Source organism: Squalius cephalus (genome assembly GCF_949319135.1).
Source record: "Squalius cephalus genome assembly, chromosome: 22".
In the NCBI taxonomy this organism is placed as follows: Eukaryota; Metazoa; Chordata; class Actinopteri; order Cypriniformes; family Leuciscidae; genus Squalius; species Squalius cephalus.
The window spans coordinates 4,557,355-4,582,523 of NC_137143.1; the positions used below are offsets into that span (position 1 = coordinate 4,557,355).

General features: G+C 38.0%; 1 protein-coding gene across 2 annotated transcripts in view; it reads left to right on the top strand.

Moving 5' to 3' along the window:
• Positions 1-24,620, top strand: part of cpne5b (copine Vb) — a 185,775-nt gene extending 161,155 nt beyond the window's left edge. Inside the window, exons 18-20 of one of the 2 annotated variants that reach the window (XM_079857317.1) lie at positions 18,805-18,862; positions 19,855-19,928; positions 21,675-24,620. In XM_079857317.1, coding sequence (XP_079713443.1) covers positions 18,805-18,862; positions 19,855-19,928; positions 21,675-21,863 — 321 coding nt within the window. In that variant the 3' untranslated portion in view covers positions 21,864-24,620. The remainder of the gene's footprint in view (positions 1-18,804; positions 18,863-19,854; positions 19,929-21,674) is intronic. The other variant, XM_079857316.1, reaches the window with a different exon arrangement.
• Positions 24,621-25,169: the final 549 nt, after the last annotated feature.

A 25,169-nucleotide genomic window follows, 5' to 3' on the forward strand; every position in this document is an offset into this window, starting at 1 on the left:
TCATCCTAACTGAAATGAAACCTCATAAGTGAAGTGACTGCAACTTCACACGCTTCATGAAAAAAATCTGTTCACTCGAAGGAGCGCTTAGCTAACAATTGATTCCAATGGAGTTTTGCATTAGCATGTCGCTAAGCATAGTGCTTCAAAAAGCATAATAAACACAAGTAGAGGATAAATATTCAATTAGATAATCAATTTCTTTCATCCCACATCCCACAATTAGATACATTTTTTTATTTATAGAGGCCATTAGTGCCCGCCCTAGACTGTAAAAAAGATGGACGACGTGTCTCCACTATAGAAAAATGAAGCCAAAACATCCCAGAAACGGTCGTTGCCGATTATGTCATTTGGATCCTGAGTCTGCGCAGTGGTGATCCTGAGTTAGAGCCGCAGTCTCAAAGTGCTGCCCACACTCCCGCACAGCTGTCAATCATCACGTTATACCCCGCTTTTATAGCATCAAATATAACTAACTAAAACCAAACTTATTGGAAAAATAAGAACTAAAAGGACAAAACCTACCTTTGAGTAGTGTAATTGGATTTTTTATTTTATTTTTTGGCTAGTGCCTCCATCGATTACATGGAGAGGGCGGGGTTTATGAGCTATACTGCAACCAGCCACGAGGGGGCGATCTAAATGCTGTGGCTTCACTTTTCACAACATGTGCGCCACCCACTTTTCCAGCTGCATTGGTTCCGGAAGTATTTTTTCCAATCAGTTTTCCCATAGGGAATGATTAATCATATCATAACAAAGTTTTATTTTAAGCAAAAAAGTATTTTAAAATTGGGCAAAAAGACTACAATCCCATGAAGCACTGTGAATGACAATTAAATAAAAAAACGTAAAAATATGCAATAATTAATTTAAAGTTGTTCTATAGAAACAATATAATTTAAGTTTGTTGCGAAGTATATATATATATATATATATATATATATATATATACACACACACAAATACTTAAGTATTTAAAAGTTTGAAAGCATAGGGAGACTGAGTCTTACATCATTCACAGTGCTTCAAGGGAGTGGGAGGAGCTAGGAGCTCTTTTGGCGTAATTTGCTTGTTGCTACTCTATGATTGGTGGAACTTTCTGTACAGCATCATGGGTAATGTAGTTTTTCACCATGAATTCAGCTGTTAATCATGATTATTAAATAAAATAAATAAGTTCAACAAAAGCAATTAACAACCTCTGAGTTCACAGTAGGTAGGAGGTTTTACTTCCAAAACCTGACTGTTTCACTCTATCAAACTTGTCACAATGCATTCTGGGATTTATAAATGGAATGCTTCCTTAAAATTTGTCCTTAACAAAGTATCTTAGGAGGAAGCGCACCTATTATGCGTAAAAATTCTGCCTACAAAGGCGCATTGCTAGGTTTCGCATCAGAGCACGTTTTGTATTAGGTCCTCTTCTCCAGTGTGGTTAAAGCATCGGCGGTGGTTGATATGGGTTTTTTATGATCTTATTATAGATGATATATTGTTATAATCTATTAAGGCTGCATGCATGTCACATGCAAAGTGGATGACTCACGTTGTATTGAGGTCATCATTTATGCTGAAAAGGTCAATCTCGTCTCCAGTGGTGTATGTCATGTCATTTATCCAACCAATGAACAGGCCCGATTTCCCAGCAGACTGGATTTAAAGGGAATTTGCGACTGTTAGTCAGATTTGTAGAACAGCCACACCTTCCTTTTAAGATCTTGCCTGCTGCTCTTTCCCCAACGGCCTGCATCTGCCAAGACGACTCACATTTCTGCTCGTGTGTGACATTTAAGACCTGAACGCAAGGTAAAAAAAAAAATGGCCTATAGTGAAAGCTATTTTTGTTTGTGTGTTCAAAGGACTTTTCATTTTTTTAAATCTAAATCTGAGTATTTGAATTTAAAACAAGACATTTTAATTGACATGTAATGAAATAATTAAATATGACGGATGTTACGCTGCGGTGCGGATCTGATTAATGATTTCAGGAGGTGTTGAATCAGAAACAGCTGATATCAGCATAGAAAAAGACTAATCTAATCACGAAGGGGGCTGCATCTCTTAATCAAATGAAAAGGTCATGTGGTCTTGGTATGTGATTAGCCATGTGTGCATCAATCCTAAAATTACTATATTGAAATGTGAAAATTGTTAACTATTTATATATTTTAATCTTCACTGGGAAGGTTCACCCACATGAAAAAAAACAACAACAACTGTCATAATATTATATTCCAACATTCCAATATTCATATATTCCAACATTCAAACATAACTTTCTTTCTACTGGGAACCACAAAGACAGATTCTTATTCATAGTGAGGACTGGGACTCAAAAAAGCATCACAAAACATTTATTTGCAAATGATCGATTTAGCAGCAGATTTCATCCAAAACATCAAAAAAAGTATATGTCCAGCTTGCACATTTTTTTCCACACTGTAGGCGCGCGTTTGTCCTATTTTTAGATCCTTTGTTTTAACACAAATGTTTGTTGAACAGATAAAAAGTAAACCTTTGAAAATAAAGTTGGATATTCCAATCCATTTATTGTCCATTTCTTTCAAGATTAAACAAAACAAAACAAAAAGAAAGAAAAGAGTTGTCCATTTCATGCACCTTATCAAAAACAATCCATTCAAGTCCGTCACGGTCAAAAAGTTTGTTTGACCTCCTTCGTGCACCCTTCTGTATCGATTTGACAACATAAATACAGTATGCGCCCTCTAGTGGTGTGAAGGAAAATTACATGAACCCATTAAAGGCTCCTACACACATACGATAACTTTGTGATAAACAGTCTGAAATTTAAGAAAATATTTGGCATTCATCCCCTCTGCCATAGCTCTCAAATCTCATTCAATTCAAATATGGAGCATGAAGACACATTGCACTTGGTTTGACACTGCATGTTTACATACACACTAATACGTGGGCAACTAACAAAAAAAACGTTTACTGAAATAACCCGTTTTAGCATTGTTTTCAGCCAATGATCTTGCAAGAAACCGTCTCAGATTACGATTGTAACCATGTTTCCCTGAGAAGGGTAACGAGACACTGCGTCTTGGATTGATGCTCTGAGGAACGCCATCAGCGGAAGCAAGTGTGACAAACACACCAGTTTTATTGGCCAACAACAGACCATGACATCCCTAGCGGAGCGCCTGTAATACACATCATAAGCTCTACTTTAAGACCCAACACCAGTTGGGGAGGGAATACAAATAGCTAGTTCAGGGGGAGAATGCAACCTTCAGTTTCATCTGAAGGGAGGCAAATATGAGAGCGGCATAATATAGTTGCCAAAGATTCTCGCCATGAAAACACAACCCCTAGGGAAACACACAGGCTGCTCCAGATCCGCTTAAACACCTTAAAACAATTAGGAGAGAAAACAATTACTTGTCAGGTTCTTTAAACATTGATCGTACTAGAGAGACTTTACGTGGAACCCAAACGAAAAGGGGAGCAAAGTTGGGGAGGGAATATAAATTGTCTGCCATACTTAAGTTCACCTAAAGAGCATCTACCAAAGGAAACGTGCAAGGCGCTAAAACGTCAGTAATTAGCACTTCAGGCTACAATATTTGCAATGTAAGGGGAAGCTTACATACTTACTCTTACTCATGAAGGAACAACTTACTCTAACTTCAAGGAGGCAGCAGAGGAGCTTATGCTCTTCTTAAAAAAACCAATTGCACCAGGGCGGAGCAGCTCAACCCTGATTTGAATAAAGCCACTTCTTTGAGCTATAGAATTGACCATGGGTCTTACAAGAGAGGCCTATGAAGTACCCATCCAAAATGGATATACTGGCTTTCTGCCAGGACTTTTACTTGCTTTTCCCAAATCACTGAAGTGACCTCGATGTCCGGATTAGCGTTAGCAAAGCCATCAGGCAAGTGTTATTTAAATAAAATAAACTTTCCAATGCCTCGTTTTATGAGTACAGAACCTATTTGTACTACTGTAGAAGTTTGGTACCATTCTGGGCATTAATAGTGGGGTAATTTACGAGATACATCATGGGATCCATTAACGCCTGCACTAAGCCATCTGGCTGATATCTCTAAATAAGCTCTAACTTTAATAATGTTCAACCAAGGGAAAAAAGGCTTCTGGGGGGGGGTGTTTGGCTCGAGGTCATGGTGCAAAGGACCCTAGGTTGATTTTACTCCGAACCATCCCTTTAAAGCTCTGCTTTTGCTGACAACAGCCAGTTTATATGTTCGGGAAGCTGGTCGGTGCACGTTTTATTCCTAAATCTACATTATAATCGAGCATTTCCTGGGAATAACAGAGCTGCTCTGAGACACTGAAAACACTGAATCAGGAGCTGTATATAAAAACCACAGTGCTGCACTTCACTGTGAAGCATTCAGCGTGTAGCCTTACCAATAACATCTCAGACCTCAAACTTAAAAGTGGCAATTTTGGTCTTGACAGCAAATGAGATTTAAGTGAATAACAAATTAAATATTTGTCTTTTCACTAGCCACAGTTGTCTTGTGCTTTCAGCCCACTGGGTGTATGTACTATATTTAGGATATTTTTATTGTGCTTTTTGGACCCTGGACATTCAACCTAGTTTTCCACAAAAGACAGACGTAATGCACATTTGGAGCGGAATGAGAATGAGAAAATGGTGACATTTTGAGGTGAACTATCCCTATTACCAGAATCTGAAATAAATTGTCATTCACATTTCTGTGAATGGTATGTTTTGATGCAGTCTGTTTTCCAACTGCATGTTGGGGGAAATGTGTAAGAAATGAAGGCTATATAAAGTTCTACCACAATCTGAGCTTTCCTCTCATCTATGATGCTGAACAATGTTCACAAGTGCGAAATCAACTCTAAAACTCATCATAATATTGCTCGGAAATTCAGTGTAGGAGGTCTGTTAACACGTCCAGGTGGACCACTCTCCTACACATTTTTATAGATCCCCCTGTTTTGGGTGGTCCTGAGTGGCACACATTATGTTCAGAGTTTCATAACGGCGTGTGAAGTGTTCACAGAAAACACAGAGGAACACTGACCTACTTTTCTCCTCTACTCTGATTCACTGGGACAGACACATGTATCATTCATGAGAAAAGCTGCTACTCGAAGCAGCTGTTTGCATCTCATCCTCCTTGTTAAGTGAAAAACAGGTCGTAGAGGAATGGACATTCGCCCACGGAAGGCCTTTTTGATCTATGAGTGTTTCGACAACATCTCTTTACTTTCCACAACAGCTGACAGCATCTTGCCGCTAAGCTGTCTCATTACAGTTTCAGCAGAAATGTGAATGTAGACATGTGGTGTGGCATATGCGTATAAAGCAATAAATGAACAAAGAACAGTTTGAGCCTAAAGTACATTGTTTTCACTTTTTATATGTCACATGTCAACTTTATTTAGGATTTCGCAATATGGCTTCCTCTGTAGATGTCCAGCTAAGCTTCCTCAAACATGTGGCTGTGTGGAGCTATACATTTACCATACACTCTTAAAAAGAATAACTTTTTTTGGTTCCCCAAAGAACCTTTAAGTGAACAGTTCTCAAAATAACTATTATTCCCTTAGGCCCAATCCCAGTTCTACCCCTTACCCCTTCACTTTCCACTACCCCGCTGTTTTGCGCGTTTCCGTGAAGGGGTAGGGTTGTCTCGATTCTCTTTTGGTTGGAGGGGTAGGGGTAGGGAGAAGGGCCAGATAGCCCTTGAAACGAAGATTTTTCAGGACCACACTTCAAACGAAGGGGTATGAGAAATGTACACCGGCTACAGAGGCAACATGGCTGCCAATAATCATTTTCTTTGTCACATTCATTTTTGTGTTCATATTTACGGTCATGTTCTTCAAAGAAACATTTAGCAAAAAAAATCAAATTTCGCTGAAGTTCGTTAACGATAGTCCCGCAACATATTTTCATGTCTGATAACTGGTGAATGTAATTGCGGAAGGGAATTGGCTTATCTTTCACCGTACGTCTGCTATGAACGCATTGTTTTCTTGTGGTTATATGTGAACACGATATAAACGAACAGTGCTTACACAGTTTCGTGCTTTTTGCAACATGATCAACCAGTCTTGTATGTTCTTTATCAAACAGGGACACCTGAGGAAACCCGGAGGCCCATTCGTTTTCGCGCTGACAACGAGCAATGTTTCCTGAAGTCCAAAAATACTTAGGCATCGAAGATATCGTCATCTCTATTGTTTTCTGCGAACTTCAGAAGAAAAATGCAAAAAAATAGCTGTAACCCACGCAATTGAGATGACTACAGCTGACGACGGCATCTTGGAAGTTTTTGATAAACATTGGCGCATTTCCTGTGACGTAGGCGCTAGCGACGACGTATAATGACGTGTAACGGTGTAATAGTGGTGTCCCATTTCTTAGGGGAATATTTTCACCCCTACGCCTTGCCACTCTGTTTCAAGGGGCAAGGGTAAGGGGTAGGCGAAGGGGTTTAAAATAGAATTGGGATTGGGCCTTAGTGTGTAGAACATTTTAAAATCTTAGAAAATAAAATCTCTTTATGGAGCCATTGATACCAATAATGGACTTTCATTTTTAAGAGTGTATTGCAGTTTCTCAAAGGAAAAGTTCACCAAAAATGTGAAAACCATTTGCTACATTTAATACTTTATTTATTTGCTGGTATTTTTTTCCATGTTACAGAACAGGAGAATACAAATAAAAAACAGGCATGCAGTTCTTTTCCATTTAAACAAAACCAAACAACATAAAAGTATAATTTATGTGGCTATTTGTGGAATTCAGAAACCACTGTTATTAGTGACATCAGGGGCCGTTAATTTGATGAACACGCAGTCAAGAACTTATTGCTCGTGCTCACACTTGCACACGTAACGTACAAGAGACTGAACGTGGTTTAATGGCAGATATACTGGCAAAGTTATTTTTTGTTCTATGCTTAGAAGTAAAAATAAGTTGGAAATACCTTTGCAGCAATATACTGTTAACAAATATCCAGTTACCATTCAATCCAGATTGAATTTAGGCTTTTATTCACATGTAAGCATTGATCAGCGAATATAAATAGAAGCTCAACCGTACCTTCTTGACATGTGAGAACAAACCTCATTGGTTCTTACAGAAGCTCAAACGTGATGCGTAACACGAGACTGAACCTCATTGGTTCTTACAGAAGTTCAAACGTGATGCGTAACACGAGACTGAACCTCATTGGTTCTTACAGAAGTTCAAACGTGAAGCGTAACACGAGACTGAACCTCATTGGTTCTTACAGAAGTTCAAACGTGATGCGTAACACGAGACTGAACCTCATTGGTTCTTACAGAAGTTCAAACGTGAAGCGTAACACGAGAATGAACCTCATTGGTTCTTACAGAAGTTCAAACGTGATGCGTAACACAAGACTGAACATCATTGGTTCTTACAGAAGTTCAAACGTGATGCGTAACACGAGACTGAACTTCATTGGTTCTTGCTGAAGCTCAAACGTGATGCGTAACACGAGACTGAACTTCATTGGTTCTTGCTGAAGCTCAAACGTGATGCGTAACACGAGAATGAACCTCATTGGTTCTTACAGAAGTTCAAACGTGATGCGTAACACAAGACTGAACCTCATTGGTTCTTACAGAAGCTCAAACGTGATGCGTAACACGAGAATGAACCTCATTGGTTCTTACAGAAGTTCAAACGTGATGCGTAACACGAGACTGAACATCATTGGTTCTTACAGAAGCTCAAACGTGATGCGTAACACAAGACTGAACCTCATTGGTTCTTACAGAAGCTCAAACGTGATGCGTAACACGAGAATGAACCTCATTGGTTCTTACAGAAGCTCAAACGTGATGCGTAACACGAGAATGAACCTCATTGGTTCTTACAGAAGTTCAAACGTGATGCGTAACACGAGACTGAACCTCATTGGTTCTTACAGAAGCTCAAACGTGATGCGTAACACAAGACTGAACCTCATTGGTTCTTACAGAAGTTCAAACGTGATGCGTAACACAAGACTGAACCTCATTGGTTCTTACAGAAGCTCAAACGTGATGCGTAACACAAGACTGAACCTCATTGGTTCTTACAGAAGTTCAAACGTGATGCGTAACACAAGACTGAACATCATTGGTTCTTACAGAAGCTCAAACGTGCTGCGTAACACGAGAATGAACCTCATTGGTTCTTACAGAAGCTCAAACGTGATGCGTAACACGAGAATGAACCTCCTTGGTTCTTACAGAAGTTCAAACGTGATGCGTAACACGAGACTGAACCTCATTGGTTCTTACAGAAGCTCAAACGTGATGCGTAACACGAGAATGAACCTCATTGGTTCTTACAGAAGCTCAAACGTGATGCGTAACACAAGACTGAACCTCATTGGTTCTTACAGAAGTTCAAACGTGATGCGTAAGATGAGACTGAACCTCATTGGTTCTTACAGAAGCTCAAACGTGATGCGTAACACGAGACTGAACCTCATTGGTTCTTGCCTGTCAAGTGAACATGCTTGAGCTTCCTTTTACCACAACTAATGTGTGTTGATGAATGTTTATATGTAAATAAAAGCCTAGCTTAGTTTTACGATATTTTTATGAACCTTTTGAAGCAGCAAAGTGGTAGTTGTGTAGCTGTCAATGGAGGGACAGAAAGCTCTCAGATTTCTTTAAAATATCTTAATTTGTGTTCTTAAGATGAATGAAAGACTTACGGGTTTGGAACGACATGAGGGTGAATAATTAATGAGAATTTTCATTTTTGGGTGAACTAACCCTTTAAGAAAGGGTTATCTAATCAATCTAATCATTGATGTGGATTTGTTTGCTCAAGCTCTGCAATTCAGAGTTTGACTATAAAGTATATTTGAGACTATAGACTATATCTGACTATGTGAATCTATAGTCTGAATTAATCCATTTTCTTTGCATAACACATTACAGTACAGAATTCATTATCCTGAACATCGCATATGCATTCATTTCCTGTGTCATTGAATGGAGGAGAGGCTCTCTGGAGCGCACAAGGAAGATCCTTTTAATTTTCCCGGCAAAAACGTCAGTCCTCAGGCTTTCTATCTATCCATCTATCCATCTATCTATCTATCTATCTATCGTAATAATGTATGATTTGCAAAAATGAAAACTGCTGCTTCTGTGTAGATGAGAGAATCAAAGTGCATGCGCGTTGTGCACACGCTACATTGATTATGGCCAAGCATGCGCCCTTAAAATAGCATATGAATAACATGCGCAACTGACTTTAAACTAGATTTTTTCGGTTAGTGGCGGAATTGTTTTCTAAACCTGCAAAATAGCATGAGGGAACGTTTGCGCCGGAACACGCCTCCTCTTTGCGCTGAACCGCCTCGGGGAGCGCAAGTGTATTTCTTAGTTAACCGACGTGCGTCTGTGGAGGGAAAAGTCCGCTGTGCGTCGGGTGCAAAATAGGAATGATACATGCGTCGGTGTACTAAGTCAATTGCGCTGGGTGCAAGATAGGGCTCCATAAGTCTTGAAATATAGTGAATATGATAACATCTGATGTAGTTCTCAAATATAATTTCCTATTCCAAATATGCAAATTAGCACCTCACATTTAGTTGCAGCACACTTGAACTATTATCTAATATTTTGTGTTCCACCAACAAACAAACAAAAAAATAGCAGCATGCAGAAACGAAAGAGCGTTCATTTTGAGTGAATGATTCCTTTAAGTCTAAAATGCTGTGGTTCTGTGTTGGGCTCTGGCAGACTAATGAGCCGCGCATATTCATTTTTCTGTCTTAGATAATTAGCATTGAAAGCTGGAATCCTCCCATCTGTCAGCTGAAGACATGCAGCCTTTTTTTATTTGACACGGTAATTACAAATAACAATATGCACGGGTAAGGGCTAATCGGAGGATGATAATGAGAAACAACAACATTTGAAGCACATTCATTTGTCATGTTGGACGTGGGCAGTCTTGGAATGATAAGCCAGTCGGGAAGCCCAAGCGCTAGCAGAGGTCCATCATCCGCCAATCAGATATGACGTGTTACATGAAGGACGGCGGGATTCATCAATTAGACAGCTCTTTGTCAGACTGAACCGCCCGCTCGCTGTGTGACTGATGATAGTCTTAATAGAAGTTCCTGTCCTCAGTCACACCCTGACAATATTTCATGCCATTTCTGACTCGATCCTGCTATTTCTACCCTTCGTTACAGCATGGGCATCATTAGTTTAGCCTCAAACTGTCTGTCATACGGTGCATTCTCCTCATTTACAGTATAGAAGACCTGAATGCTTAGCTTATAGCTTGGCCAGAATTCAAATTCTGTCATTATGTTAATGGGTTTCCTTAATGGTCTACTTTAAACAGAATATTGATAGTTAAACTATTATGAGTTTATTAATAAAGCTATGTACATATTGTTGAAAGAGAGGGTGTTTCATGGCAGTTTTGGGGATTGTATCCAATCATTCACAAATTCCTAGCATTGTGCGCAACTTTTTTCCAAGCTGTTCTCCAAGCTTTAGCTACGTTCCTCCCCACCGAGCTGCTGTGTGTCTGCCAAACTAAGCCAACCGAGGTCACGTTAATCAGGTCTCAAGTTAAAGGTGCAGTCTGTAAGATTTACAGCTAGTGGTTGAAATAGGTACTGCAGTCCAAATTCTAAATATCAGAGATCGTTGTGTCCTCCGCCCCCTCCTCAGACTCGACGCACATGCGGGTTGCCAGTTTAAGGACACGCAACAGGAACAAGCAAAATTGACAATGAAAGCAGAGGAGACTTACACACTGTAAGTTGATTTATCTGCGTTTTAATATGCCCAACTGGCATCCCGGGGTGTCGAAATACTATTGGGTGAACTGGCAGTGGGCGGAGTCACACAGACCAAAACAAAAACAGACATTCCAACACGGAACGCACATTTAAAAGTAAAATAACTGGCTGTAGAAGTGTTTTTCAGAGAAACGAGTATGTGAACTTGTATTTTTATGCTTTAGAAGAGTGAATAAGTTACATACAGCACCTTAAATTAAAAATCTTCAGAAGATTCTTCAAAAATTCTCCTTTTGTGTTCCAGAGGGGGAAGAAAATAGCACAGGGTTTTGGAACGACATGAGGGGGAGTAGATATAATGAGAGAATTGTCATTTTTGGCCAAACTGTTCTTTTAATGTCCAAAAGCCAATTTAATTATCCAAACCATGTCTTTTCTTTACCAGCGTAATGATAATTTCCCACAGCAGCTGGGCACTGATGACATTACATTAGCATTCTCGCCAAATAATAATACTGTCAGCGTGTGAGCGTGCAGCTTTTGTTGTAAAGAAACACAGAGCAGGTGATTTGTGAGTATCTGTGTTCATATATGTCGGCGTGGGCGTTTGGGGCTGCGTGTGACGTTGAAGAGCTGTTGTCAAGGAAACTATGGTGAACTAACAGACTGTTTTGTTTTCTCATTACTTCAAATCTGCCCTGTCAATCATGACAGAACACAATGACACAAATGGGGCAACCAACTTCAATTATTCATGGTGCCCGTCCTCTCATTTATGGCATGCAGGCACGACAGGACTGTCATAAGCTCGGCACTGATCATTTAAGATTGCAGAAGATGGAAACGCTTTGCACTCTCTGTCAGTAACAGTCTATTTGTTGTTATGGTCTCGGACCGAGAAATTAAGTTTTGGTCTCTGAACCCATTAGATGAGCAACGGGACAGATTTTTCTACAGAACATCTCAAAGGGAAATGGTGTTATTATTTTGGGCTGCCATCACAGGAAGTACAGCTTGAAAATGGTCGGATGTGCTTTAGTGGGGTTTTATTGGTTTATTCTTACACATACAGTAAGATAAACACTCTGAAAGTGCCACATGATGCAAGTAAACATTAAGTTTGGAAAGAATAATTAAAGGTACACTATGTAACTTGCATAAAAAACAAAACTGCATGCATTTTGCGGAAGAACATTGTTTTGGTTTTTCTGGTTTGTGCTTCGGCTCTACGTGACTGTGCGGATGAATATTTTTAAATCATTTTAGTTCATAAAACATTCACTACTAAGCTTAAGAGATATAAGCAGTTTAGATGGAAATGATCTCAAGCTGACTAGCTGAAGATGTTACTGTAATTTTGCCCATTAATAGACACGCTACTTCCTTGAAAATAGATTCCAGCACAGCGCTACAACAAACATAATGAAATGAGCCTTCACAATAGATGATGCTTTACAATCAACTCTGTTAGAGAGATGCATGTGGCAGTTTATCTGTTAAATAAAATACATCACTCAGCTGTTGAGGAATAAAAACGGCATCATCTGTAATGATGAAGACGCAGAAAGCTCATACGGATCCATGTGCAGAGTGTTTAATAGTATAGAAAACAGTATAGGAAGAGGAAAATAGTATGCAATTTCGTGAGAAACTATAAAACACTATAAAATAAACACATATAAAAGGTTTACCATAGTGAATTACTGTAAGACAAAAACAGGTTTTGGAACAAGGATTGATGGTGTATTTAAAAAAAAAAGCAAAAAATAAATAAAAAAGTATTGACTCATTATTTAGATTGAGTTAATTTTGAACAATAAAAACATTGGTCAACTTGCAGGTCTTCTAGCAGCTTTCCAAATATTTTTACATTTAGGCCTACCATCAGAAGTTTAAAATGTAATGTAGTACAGCTGTAACACAGTCCAACATTACATTTAACATTATACTTAAACAATACATTTGATCAGTTACGGTATTTTACTATTTAATAAATGTGTACATTTCCATTCACTACCATCACATAATTCACTTCCATCCCCTTTTGTTAACATATAGATCTAATTATTTCCTAAAACTGACAAAAGTGAAGTTCTTCTTATTGGGTCTATCTAAAACACTGTTTTTATCTCTGCTTATTGATAACTGTCCAGTTAGTATTTCAACCCAAGTGAAATACCTTGTTATTTTTTATGGTTTGCTCTCTTTGAGCTCTCATATCAATAATATTTCACATATTACATATAATTTTTTCATTTACGTAATATTGCTAGACTTTGTTCCTCACTTTCTCAGTCTCAAGCCCTTATTCATGCTCCGGTAACATCACAGATTGATTATTGCAATTCTCTTTTATTTGGTGTCCCTGAAAAACTACTTCAGCGACTGCGGTTCATTCAGAACTCCTCTGAAAGGATTGTTACCCGTACACACACTCCTGACTCCTGACCATTTAACACCTACTCTTTTTCAACTACTTTTTACTCTTTTATTGCAGCTCACCTATAAGCCATTCGGGTGTTTGCAGTAGTGATGACATGTTTTGTGGCTGGAGCTTACACATATACCTTTGGCACTGTGGTCTAAATTACAATTTATTCGCCCTGGTTTTGCACTCAATTGTTAATGGTGGTAAAGATTGTTTTATATGTTGTTTTGTTTTTAGTAAACCTGTGGTAAACATAACTTGACAATACTTTTACACTGCACACACTCACACCCTAAACTGTCTAGTTACTTATTAAAAACGTATGTTTTCAAAAATAAACATATCTGCTTCAAAATTCACATTTTCACTATAGCCCCTTTCACACATGCAGCAATCCCGGTAAATTACCGTAAAATTACCAGAATGACTTTACTGGTAAATATACTCAAATATGCTGTTCACACAAGCAACGGCATTCTGGCTTTTTACCGGTAAGAGACCATTCACACATCAGCACCAAAAAAACGGTAAATTCTGTGATATCAGTCCTCAGAAAACATCTTTAAACGCCGCTCCGTTGTCTTCATTCATCTGCATGAATAGTTTCACTATCTGTTCAATTTGATGTTTGATTGAAAGTCATAACAGATGATCAGACAGAATGCGTTTTTGCTCTTAAAAGTGCGAGACGCGCATAATAGGCCTAGTCTCGAGCGCGACACGCTGAAAAAGCTGCGAGACGTGACGCAACGGTCAAAGATGATCATTTACATGTAGAGCATATTTAAATAGACTATTAAAAATCATCCTGTATAAGCGCAGAGTAATCACGTCATCTTCATAAGTCTTTATGATTGGCCCAAAGCAGGCTTCTTACGTCATCGCGACCTCGTACTTGATCATACCGGTAATCTTCATTCTGTGTTCACACAGAGCACATTACCGGTAATTTACTGTTACAACTTTCCTTACTGGTAAATTGGCAGAACCAATTTACAATTTACAAAAATACAATTTGCAAATTGACAGAACCAATTTACCGGTATTTTTGAAAAGGTCCTGTTCACATATGAAATTACCAGTAAAGACTGTATGTGTGAAAGGGGCTTATGGGTGTGTGTGATTTACGTTGTATGAACAAAATGCAAAGTAAAGTCAAGTTGTGTTTACCACAGGCAGGAAAATCTCGAAGGAACCAGGGGCGAATTACTCTTGCGAGTTCAGACATCACAGCTGCACAACTCTATGACACACAATACACTATGCACTTTGTTTTCACCTATTTCAACTTAAAAACTTGAGTTCAGTTGCTGCCTTAATTTTTCAAGTAGAATCAACTTGGTTATACAAGTCATTCAACTTAAATTATATTAAACGACTGAAAAAAATGAGTTTCATCTTGTATAACTTATAAAAAAAAAGTAATTGCTTAATTATTTTGAAGAGTTAAATCATGTAAAAACATCAGTTGCCATGACTTACTGATCATAAAATATTTTACAGTGCTTTACAGTATCCTCCTCCACTACGACAGTTGAGGAGCCTATGAAGTGTCCAATATTCCACATTTTGCTTTATTCGGTTAAATAAGCTCATCATCCGGGTATTTAATCATGGTTCGTACAAGGTCAATTTGACTTTTTGAAATTTAAGTCCTGGAAAACTGTCGTAGCCAAAAAGTGCTTGAATTATTGAAAGACAATATATATGAAATTAGTGTTTAATTTTTTCTATGAAACCATACTTTAATGCAAAGTGAACATTGCAGCCCATCTGATTAAGATATAAAGATATTTTGCATGACTACGAATGTGATATTGCTCATAAATATTCAAGTATATGATACAGCTTTCATTCATCAGGTCAGTCATGGGGAAAAAAATCAGTTTGAATAAGAAAAGCGATATCTTTGTCATATATGGTTAACCATTAAATGGTTAATCTTGCCACAGTCATTGCATACTTTGCATGTGCTGCACTTTGTTTTATTTGTATATTTGTATAAGATAATAAAGATATTGTTTTGATAAGTGATATCTATGATTGAGGTCCTTGAAAACCAAAAAAGTAGAGCTTGAAAAGTCCTTGAAAGTTCTGGAATTTCATTTTACAGTATCTGTACGAACCCTGTTTAAAGTGCACTTTTTCTTTTTGGACTTCTCAGTGTAAAACGGCACAGCATAAGTACGTGAGATGCACTTTCATTCTGGCCATGCTATCCTAACAAGCTAATAACTATGTTTGGTCATGTTAGCTGTAATATACTATAATTAGCATTAAATCTCTTAAAGGAAAAGAGTACTCTGCTCACTCTTCAAGTATTTGTTTTTCTGCCACTTTTCTGGCAGCCATTGGTAGGGGTTTATTTTCAGCACAGGAGGCTGAAGTGGGTTCAGATGTGATTTTGTCTGGCTGTAAATAGCTGTGATATTTAGACCTCTGTGCAAATTGTCACCCTGAAACCATTCTACCCCATAATCAAATAGGGCACATAAATGATGCAAAACGTCAGTGAGTGTGCTGTGTATAAAATGATGAATGTTTGCTTGTAATATTCTCAATTATCCATGATGAAGTGTCTGTAGTGGGAGGTGGGAGGGTTGCTAGAGAAGCGGGTGCCATGGCGATCACACTGGCTCCGCCTCCCTCTCCCTCTAGAACTTTCTGTTCCACCACTGGAAACTGCCCAACACCAACTGTTGCATTCATTGATAATGCTGAATGGATTGCATTTTGGTAGTTCCTGTCATTTTATTTGTGTTTGTGTTCATAAGTAATACAGAGCCACAACAGGAATGTATTACTTAGTTTCTGGATGGCCACACTGATAAAGAATCCAGCTGAGTGTTCCTGACCATGTCATGTAGCAGATGGTCTGTTTGGCCTGAGCACAGATGCACAGAAGCTTTTATTCTCTGTCTTCATAGTTTACAGTCTTTGTTTAACAGTTCTATCTAAAAAAAACGTTAAAGAAAGAGAGTGAATATTGTATGAAAAACTAGTATTGTTACGAATGATTCCACTGGAGGCAAGATGTAGAGAACCCAAATGCAACTTTAATTATCAAACACAAGATTAAACATAAAACAAAAACATGACGAAGCATGGAAACTAGAAGCAAGAACATAGACTAGACCCAATCCTGCAATACTCAACAAAGACACAGGGCAAACATGAGGGCTTAAATACATAGACTAATTACAAGACAAGGAACACCTGTGAACAATGATCAGACGATTAACCAATGACAAGACACATGGCAGGATCACATGACAAACAGGGAATCACATGGCAAGACATAGAAACATGACAATGACAAGAAACAAAACCCAAACTGACAAGTATGGCTTTTACCTTTATTAGAAATTCCATCGGCATTCAGCAGTCTACATCATTTAAACAAGTCTTTGAATACCGTAGCTGTCGAGCAGAAAACTTGTCCAATATGTCCAAAACCTTTCAGGAAATGAAAAAAAAAAACAATTTTTAAATAATTAAACTTGATATAGTGTCTTTATATGCACGTGTCATTATATTATTAACATTTTACCAGAATCAAGCTCAAATGGCGTTACAAGTGTTTTGTTTGTCACTGGAACAGCCGCATTTGAGGCAATAAGCGCATCGCATTATTTTTTTATCAACTTACAGGTTATAAAGTTTACCGTAGCTCTGTGGTCACTCAGATTTTCTCTGTCATTTGGTCAAAATCTCATTTTCTAAAAGACAAGCCATTTAAGACAGTATTGGCTTGGCTTTGACTCGATGGCAAATGCTAGACACTATTCTCCACTCTGCACTGCAAATACATAACGCATTAGCCTTTATATACAGAGTTTCTTGAGTAAAGAAAACACTTTACTTATTCAAACAAACAGTTCTTTATTTGCCATTGCATTGCAAACAAGCAGAGGCGGTTCAAAATGGAGAGAGGTGACGGAGGTTTTGCCGACAGTTTGAGGAGCCAATGGAGTTGGCTCTTTTCAATAGTTTTCATTGGTGAAATATTTGTAAAACTCACAGACAAAAGTAAAGGGTGACCAATAGTAATGATTTAAGGAGAAAAAAAAGACTAAATATGGAGATACAAGGTTTCCACCTGACAGTGATGATATTTCAAATTAAGTTCAAATTTTCATTTTGATTTATTTTCTAATTTATTTAAATATGTATTTTTATAAATATATATTAGTTGCACTTTTCAACAACACGGCAATGACTTTCAGCATGTTTCCTATAACAGAGTCCGACGTTCACATTTTACGTGGCGTGAGAAAGTCACATAAACCACGCGAAATCCGTTCAGAGCGTTCACACTGAAGCGGAATTCCTGAATAGGATTTCAAACCACATATGGATGTAGATTTGATTATAACTAATTCTGATCAGATTTCAATCGGATATGAACAAAAAGCGGATATGGACTGACAGTCTGAAGGTAGCCTATGTGGGGATAAGAAATAGAAGGAAGAATTGTCGGGTTGTCAGTCCATGACGAAGCTAGCTCGTTCGAATCTTGCACATATTAACTTTAGTTTGTCAAAAGTCCTTCTCTATATGATTTAGCAGCCTCCACGTGTTTTTTCCATGGTTTAGATAAATTAGTGTAACAATGTGTTCAGTAGTACATAAAGAGTGCAATCCATGCTGTTGTTGACATCCGAGTATCTCCAATATGGCCGCGCATCCGGGTAACTGACCAAACCGTGACGGAGGTGCAAACACTCTATTGGATGCACGTAAAAGGTCATTTATGAGTATAAAGAGCACGCAAAGCTCGATCGGTCACATTCTCTGCTCCCTTATGTGTACAGTTTATTCCAGTTAATATAATGTATTCATCGTGCTGATAAGATTATGTGTAGTCTTAATTTTCTAATGCGTAAACAGCATTAATATAATTCATGAACAGTTCTTAGGTTGTTTTATCTGTGTAGCCAGAGAATGATGTGCAGTTTCCCAAAACACAAAAACATTTTTATGTTGCCTATTCCTATTGTAGAAGTTTGAGTGGAATTGTATTCACTGAATGAGATTGATCGGTATTGGAAGCACAGTTGATTTATTTACAGAACTACAGAATGGCACTTATCACCCTTACATTTTCCCCAAAGATGAGTTAAGACATCCTGTTTTTGCCAGAAATAAATTATAGCTGGTAAATATATTTCCATGTGTCACTCTTCACAGTTCCTGCAGTAAATGGCTGATTTAGGTGTTTAAAAAGCAAAAGTGCTTCACGCTGGGTCTTTTTCACTCGCACAATCACATCCCTGGTTATTACATAAACCTGTATCTTGCATACGACTGATGGTTTTACACATAATACTTTGCCTTTTTATGGTTTATTGCCATGTTTTACATTTAGAATGTTATGGTGGTGCAAAATATTAATGTCTAAATTATGGATGTATTGCTATCTATCTATCTATCCATCTATAATTCTAGCGGTTTGTCTATCTATCTATCCCTCTATAATTCTATCGGTTTGTCTATCTATCTCTCTTACTTTATAAACATTTATTAATTCTGCTTGTGTTTCATAAACAAGGCCCAATGTATCTGTTAAAAAGGCATGCAAATGTGTGTGTTTTTTTCCATCAGGCTGCCAAGCTTCCCATGTCCATCATTATTGTCGGAGTAGGACAGGCTGAATTTGATGGTAAGTGTTTCTTTAAGGGCTGTCGATTAGATCTATAAGTTTAGTACAATCAATTATAAAAAAAAAAATTATAATTATAAACTGGTCTCCCACAGTTATATGATGACTTTAAACTATTATTATTTTAATTCATCTGATTAATTAATCACCTTGTCATGTAATTCTTTTAATTATTTTTCACTCATTGGAGAGCTCTAGTTTCTTTTACTTTATAGAAGAAAAAATAAATCAACATTACTAGGTAATGATTTTTCCCCCATGCATTATTAACAAAAAAGCTTAATCAAAGTCAATAACTCAAATCTTTCATTTTACTTAAACCCAGCTGAGTGCCTCAACAGTTGTTTATAGCGAATAGTCAAGTAAGCAATTACCACGGTTGTGTTTCTCGCTCAGAGCTGAGCGCAGTACTGTAATCAGGAGATCGTTTAAAGAGGCCTGGTTTGGGCTAATCACACAGTCATTATCAGATATATTGCATTGGACACTATAATGTCAGGGCGTGTAATGATCCGTTGGACGACTTGGGAATTCTAGAGACGCTTTAATCAATATTGAAAGCTTCCTCCAAGAATAACCACATCCTGTAGCTCACGCGCTCGAGGTGGAAGATGAGCTCCTGTCGGATGAGGTGAGCAGGTCATGTGGAGAGAGCCTGTTGTTTGAGGAGTCCGTGATGGAAATCTCTCTGTGCATTCTAGTTACGCAGACCAATTACATTCAGCTGGTGTCAGAGCAGGACGAGATGATGAAGGAAATGATGGCCCTAGTAGTTTTGAGACTCCTGAAATGAACTTTACAACTGAAATCATCACTTTGCAGATGATAACAGGAATAGTTCATGCAAAAAAAATTTTTACACACTTTTGTGTCATTCCAAAATCATTACCCTTTTCCTCATGAAAATAAAGTGTAACATTGATTCATGCAAATAAATGAAATGTATGAACGCAAGTCCAATGATTTATTAAACTTCCTGTCTTTTCCCACAGCGATGGTTGAGTTGGATGGTGATGACATCAGGATCTCCTCAAGAGGGAAATTAGCAGAGCGGGACATTGTCCAGGTGACACCAGTAGCAGTCTACTGTTTTTAAGCTTGTTTGAACTGCAAGCATGTTATGTTAACTCTGGGGTTTTTAATAGCTGTGACTTGTCGCCCTTTTGTCTACTTCTTTCAGCAATCAAATCCATTAAGCATGAGAATTTTAATTACTAATTCAGTCACTGTGGAGTTGAGCCCTCGTGTAACCGCTCCACACCATAACCCACATTATTATAAAGCAAATCATTATGCAGGTCCCCTGTGAATGCGACCTGTCATTAGTAGTAATAAGAATATCTCTGGCAACCGAGTCACAAACAGCTATAAAAGTGAAGAGAATTCACTCGTGGAGCTCTTTAATATGTTTGATGCAGGACGAAAGGATACCAGAGAAGAGATGATGTGATGATGGATGGGTGGGTGGATGGATTGAATTGGATGGATGGATGGATTGGATGGGTGGATGGATGATTGAATGGATGGATAGATGGATGGGTGGGTGGATGGATGGATGGATGGATGGATGGATGATTGGGTGGGTGGGTGGATGGATGGATGGATGGATGGATGGATGGATGGATGGATGGATGGACTGGATGGATAGGTGGATGGATGATTGGATGGATGGATGGATGGATGGATGGATGGGTGGGTGGGTGGGTGGATGGATGGCTGGATGGATGGACTGGATGGATGGATGGATGATTGGATGGACGGATGGGTGGGTGGATGGATGAATGGATGATTGAATGGATGGATGGATGGATGGATGGGTGGGTGGATGGATGATTGGGTGGATGGATGGACTGGATGGATAGGTGGATGGATGATTGGATGGATGGATGGATGGATGGATGAATGATTGGATGGATGGATGGATGGATGGATGGATGGATGGATGGATGGATGGATGGATGGATAGGTGGATGGATGGATGGATGGATGGATGGATGGACTGGATGGATGGATGGATGGATAGGTGGATGAATGATTGGATGGATGGATGGGTGGGTGGATGGATGGATTGGATGAATGGATGGATTGGATGGATGGATTGGATTCCAAGTGAACCGTAAAATGACTTAAAATTATTTATTTGTAGAATTCATATTAATATATTAAAATAATCTCACTTAATTAAATTGCTAAAATCTTACAATTAAGATGTACATTGAAATCATATACTACTAGTCAAACATTTGGAATAATACAAATATTTAAAAAATAAGTCTCTTTTTTACCGTAAAAAATACCGTAAAAACAGTAATATTACAAAAATATTATTAGTGTAAAATAACTGTTTTCTAATTGAATATATTTTAAAATGATCAAAAAAGATCAAAGCTGAATTCTCAGCATCATTACTCCAGTCTTCAGTGTCACATGATCCTTCAGAAATCATTCTAATATGATGATTTGCTGTTCAAGTTATTGTCCGTTGTTATTGATGTTTCTTATTATTATCAAAGTTATCAAAGCGGTTTTTGCTGCTCAACATTTTCATGGAAACTGTGATAAATGTATGTTTTCAGGATTCTTTGATGAATAGAAAGCTCAAAATAACATGGAGAAAGTTCATGTATATTTTCCCAAACAGTTTTACAATTTCTGTTCTGACCATCTTAATTATATCCACTCTGCCAGTTTCTGTTAATAACAAGCAGTATTGGGCTTTGAATATATGTGGAGCCTTCGAGTCAGAGAGTTTAAGGAGCGCTGTGTCAGTGAATGGATGAATAAATGTTCACACTGCTTCCGTCCCTCACAGTTTGTGCCGTTCCGGGATTACATGGACCGGACGGGAAACCACGTGTTGAGTATGGCACGACTGGCCAAAGACGTTCTGGCCGAGATTCCCGACCAGTTCATTTCTTACATGAAGAGCCGGGGAATCAAACCCAATCCTGCGCCGCCTCCATACACACCACCGGGACACACACACCACACACAGATCTGAGCTCCTGAACCGGAGCTTTAGGGTTTCGCTCCCAGTGTCACCGTGTGTTTGAACTCTCCGAGACACTCCGAGGTACAGTGGCGTTTCTGTTCGTGCCATTTCAATTTCTGCCCGTTTTTTTCTGGGATGGACAGTGTGACCCAAGGGCAGCTTTTTTTGTTTGTTTTGTTTAAAAATATCTATATCTTGGCCTGTGACTGTTTCTTATTTTGTGGATCAGTTGACAAGAGGATGAAGAGCCGGATGATGAGGAGGAGGAGGGTGATGTTTGTGGTTTCAACTTGTGCCTGTGTGTGACTGTCTCAGTGTCCCAGGACAAGTGTGCCCTAATCTGACATTGGACCGTTCTCCACATCGGTAGACTAGAGTGTGCGCGTGACGTTTTTAGATTCGTACCGCTTTCATTTCGTATCAGGTCAGGCCTGTGTCGGTTTGCGGTTATTATGTTAAACATCGCTTGTGGAAAAATGTTATTTGATTCTTTGTCAGTATCCATTATGGTTTAGGAAAATGATCATTTTGGGATGAGAGATGTACTAGTTGCAACACAGGCTCTTTGGGAAAACGTGCCTCTACCTGCATTTTAGCTAACTTAAAAAAAAAAAAAAATGGACCAATACACAATCAATACATACATATCTCTGCAGTTTCAGCTGCAATGAACACTAGAGGCAGTAAAACACCAACAACTTTTACTGCTTTTCACTGAACATTATGATTACAGGGGCAGATTATCGATGAACTCTTTCCCTGCCATTGACAGAATGTTCCGGTTTCTGTGTTTCCACTGTTATACGGTAGGGGGCGCTACTACACGTCTTCTGAAGGAGTGCTGAATCTCCTGATCAAAACACATGAAAAGAAAATGCAGAAACATGCGATATCATATGTAATCATATATATGTAAAATAATCAACATTTAACAGCATATAAATCAAATCAATGTTACAGAATGAAATGTCGACCCAGGAAGGGTTAATGACTGAAGCTTTTGATGGACTCGATCTACTCCATCTGTGTTTTGATCATCATTCTGAATCCCATCTGGATGTAGTCTTTGACAAAACGCAATTTCGTTTTTTTATTCAACTTACCCACATTAATGTGTTGATAAAAACAGAACGCATGAAGCTAGAATAGAGCTGCACGATATATCAGCCACCATGTCGGTATCGGCCGAAATATGTTCTTTTTTAATGATATCGTTATCGGCCCGATAAGAAAATTTGTCCGCTATATATTAAAGTCGATAAATAACGGATTATTTCCTTCAGCTGAGACGCTTCAGATGCGCACTGCTCGACGTGATGGTTTTGAATTGATTGAAATATGATTGCTTCACATATTTATTTTTTTGTTTAAAAGCAGAGGCTCTGTTCTTTCTTTTTATATATTGCACGTTCAGATATTCATACAAGAAATATTCTGGGGGCCAAACGCTGCTGGTGGCTGACAACTTTTTTTTAAAACTGGCGAGGAAAGAGTTAATAAAGGCTTATGTTTGCTCGGCTCCTAGCAGAATATTATATGACCACAAAACACTTTTACCATAGTGCATGATTTGTAAACTAAGTCATTTTAACGTTTGCAGCACATAACCAGCTGTGTGGCTTTTACTGATGTAGTAAACTTGCTTGTTAGCTCACCTGGTACAGTGTTGCTCGGGTACGAGTGAAATAAAACAGCTCAAAGTTCAAGCAGCTAAAATTTTTAGCTCACATTTGCTTTTGTTAACACTATCGGGTATGTTTAGGGTTTAGTGGAAGAGGTAATGTTATTTGCCGAACATGACAACAACCAATGTAATAAAACACTGCCAGATTCAGAGAAAACTGAACACACTTTTAGCGCCACTCACTGTACATTTCACCTCGAAAGTCTCACAAAATGTGCAGGACACAATGCAATATCATTTTTCAGAAATGTCACCACTGGCACGTTTTTCCAATGAGCCTTGACTATTTTCCCACAATTCCACACAGAACACCTGCCAGAAGTCAATACAGAAGCATAACCTGCATCAGTAAGCTGTGATGCGCTACTCTCACTCATACGCTTTGGTAGGAATGCCATTGTGGCGGACCCTATAAGTGCGGCTCAGCGATACGTGTCCTCTCTCGGCAGAAATGAGCTCAGAATGGTGTCACACACTCAACCGGAGTTCATTCACCAACTCAATTTTGTCAAGAGGCTTTTAATCAAATAAGAGTGCCTGATGTATCTGCACTCCGCCAGTACAGGAGCATTACAGGCTATAATAACCATGAGCATTACAGATGTATTCCTGCCAACCATAGAGCATCAGAACATCACTGCCCTGATGTCATCAATGTGTGTGTGTGTGTTCATCCACCTCATTTTAAAATTCATAATAATGTTCTTTTTTTAGTTCCTTTAGTTTTCAGTTGATTTTCTTCAGTTGAATTGGTTTGTATGTATTGCACACTATATTATTGCTTTTTTTAATTCTACATTTTCACGGTTTAAGTACCATTTTTTCGGTTTGAATAAATGATCTGATATTTTAACACTGTATACCACATTTATAAATATAAAAGTCCTTTTTCATCATTTTATTCTGTTATCCACCTCATTTTAAAATTCATTATAATGTTTTTTTGTTTTGTTTTTCCAGTTGATTTTCTTCAGTTGAATTGGTTTGTATTTATTGCACACTTTTTTTAATTCTACATTTTCACGGTTTTAGTAAAAAAACACCATATACATTAATAAACATCAAAGTCCTTTTTCATCATTTTATTCTGTCTATTTGTGTTTATTTAAAAATGCACTTTTTCAGTTGTTTTTAGTTTTCAGTTGATTTTCTTCAGTTGCATCGTTTTTATTTATTGCACACTATATTATTGCTTCTTTTAAATCCACATTTTCACAGTTTGAGTACCATTTTCTCGGTTTGAATAAATTGTCAGATTTTTACACACAATATACCACATTAATAAGTCCTTTTTCATCATTTTATCATGTCTATTTGTGTTTTCCACCTCATTTTAAATTTCAAAATAATGTTTATTTTTTCAGATTGAAATCACTTGATTTTCTTCAGTTGAATCGATTTGTATTTATTACACACTATATTCTTGCTTTGTTTAATTCTACATTTTCATGGTTTAATTATTCCTTTTTTCAGTTTGAATAAATTATGAGATTTCTAATCTCCATACACCACATTAATAAATATCCTGCTCTCAAGATAATCATTGGAAATATTGTTACTTTAACAGAAAGCTGCTAAACCTTTATCCCAAAGGATATCATGTAAATGCCAGTAAGAAACCAGTTTAACTA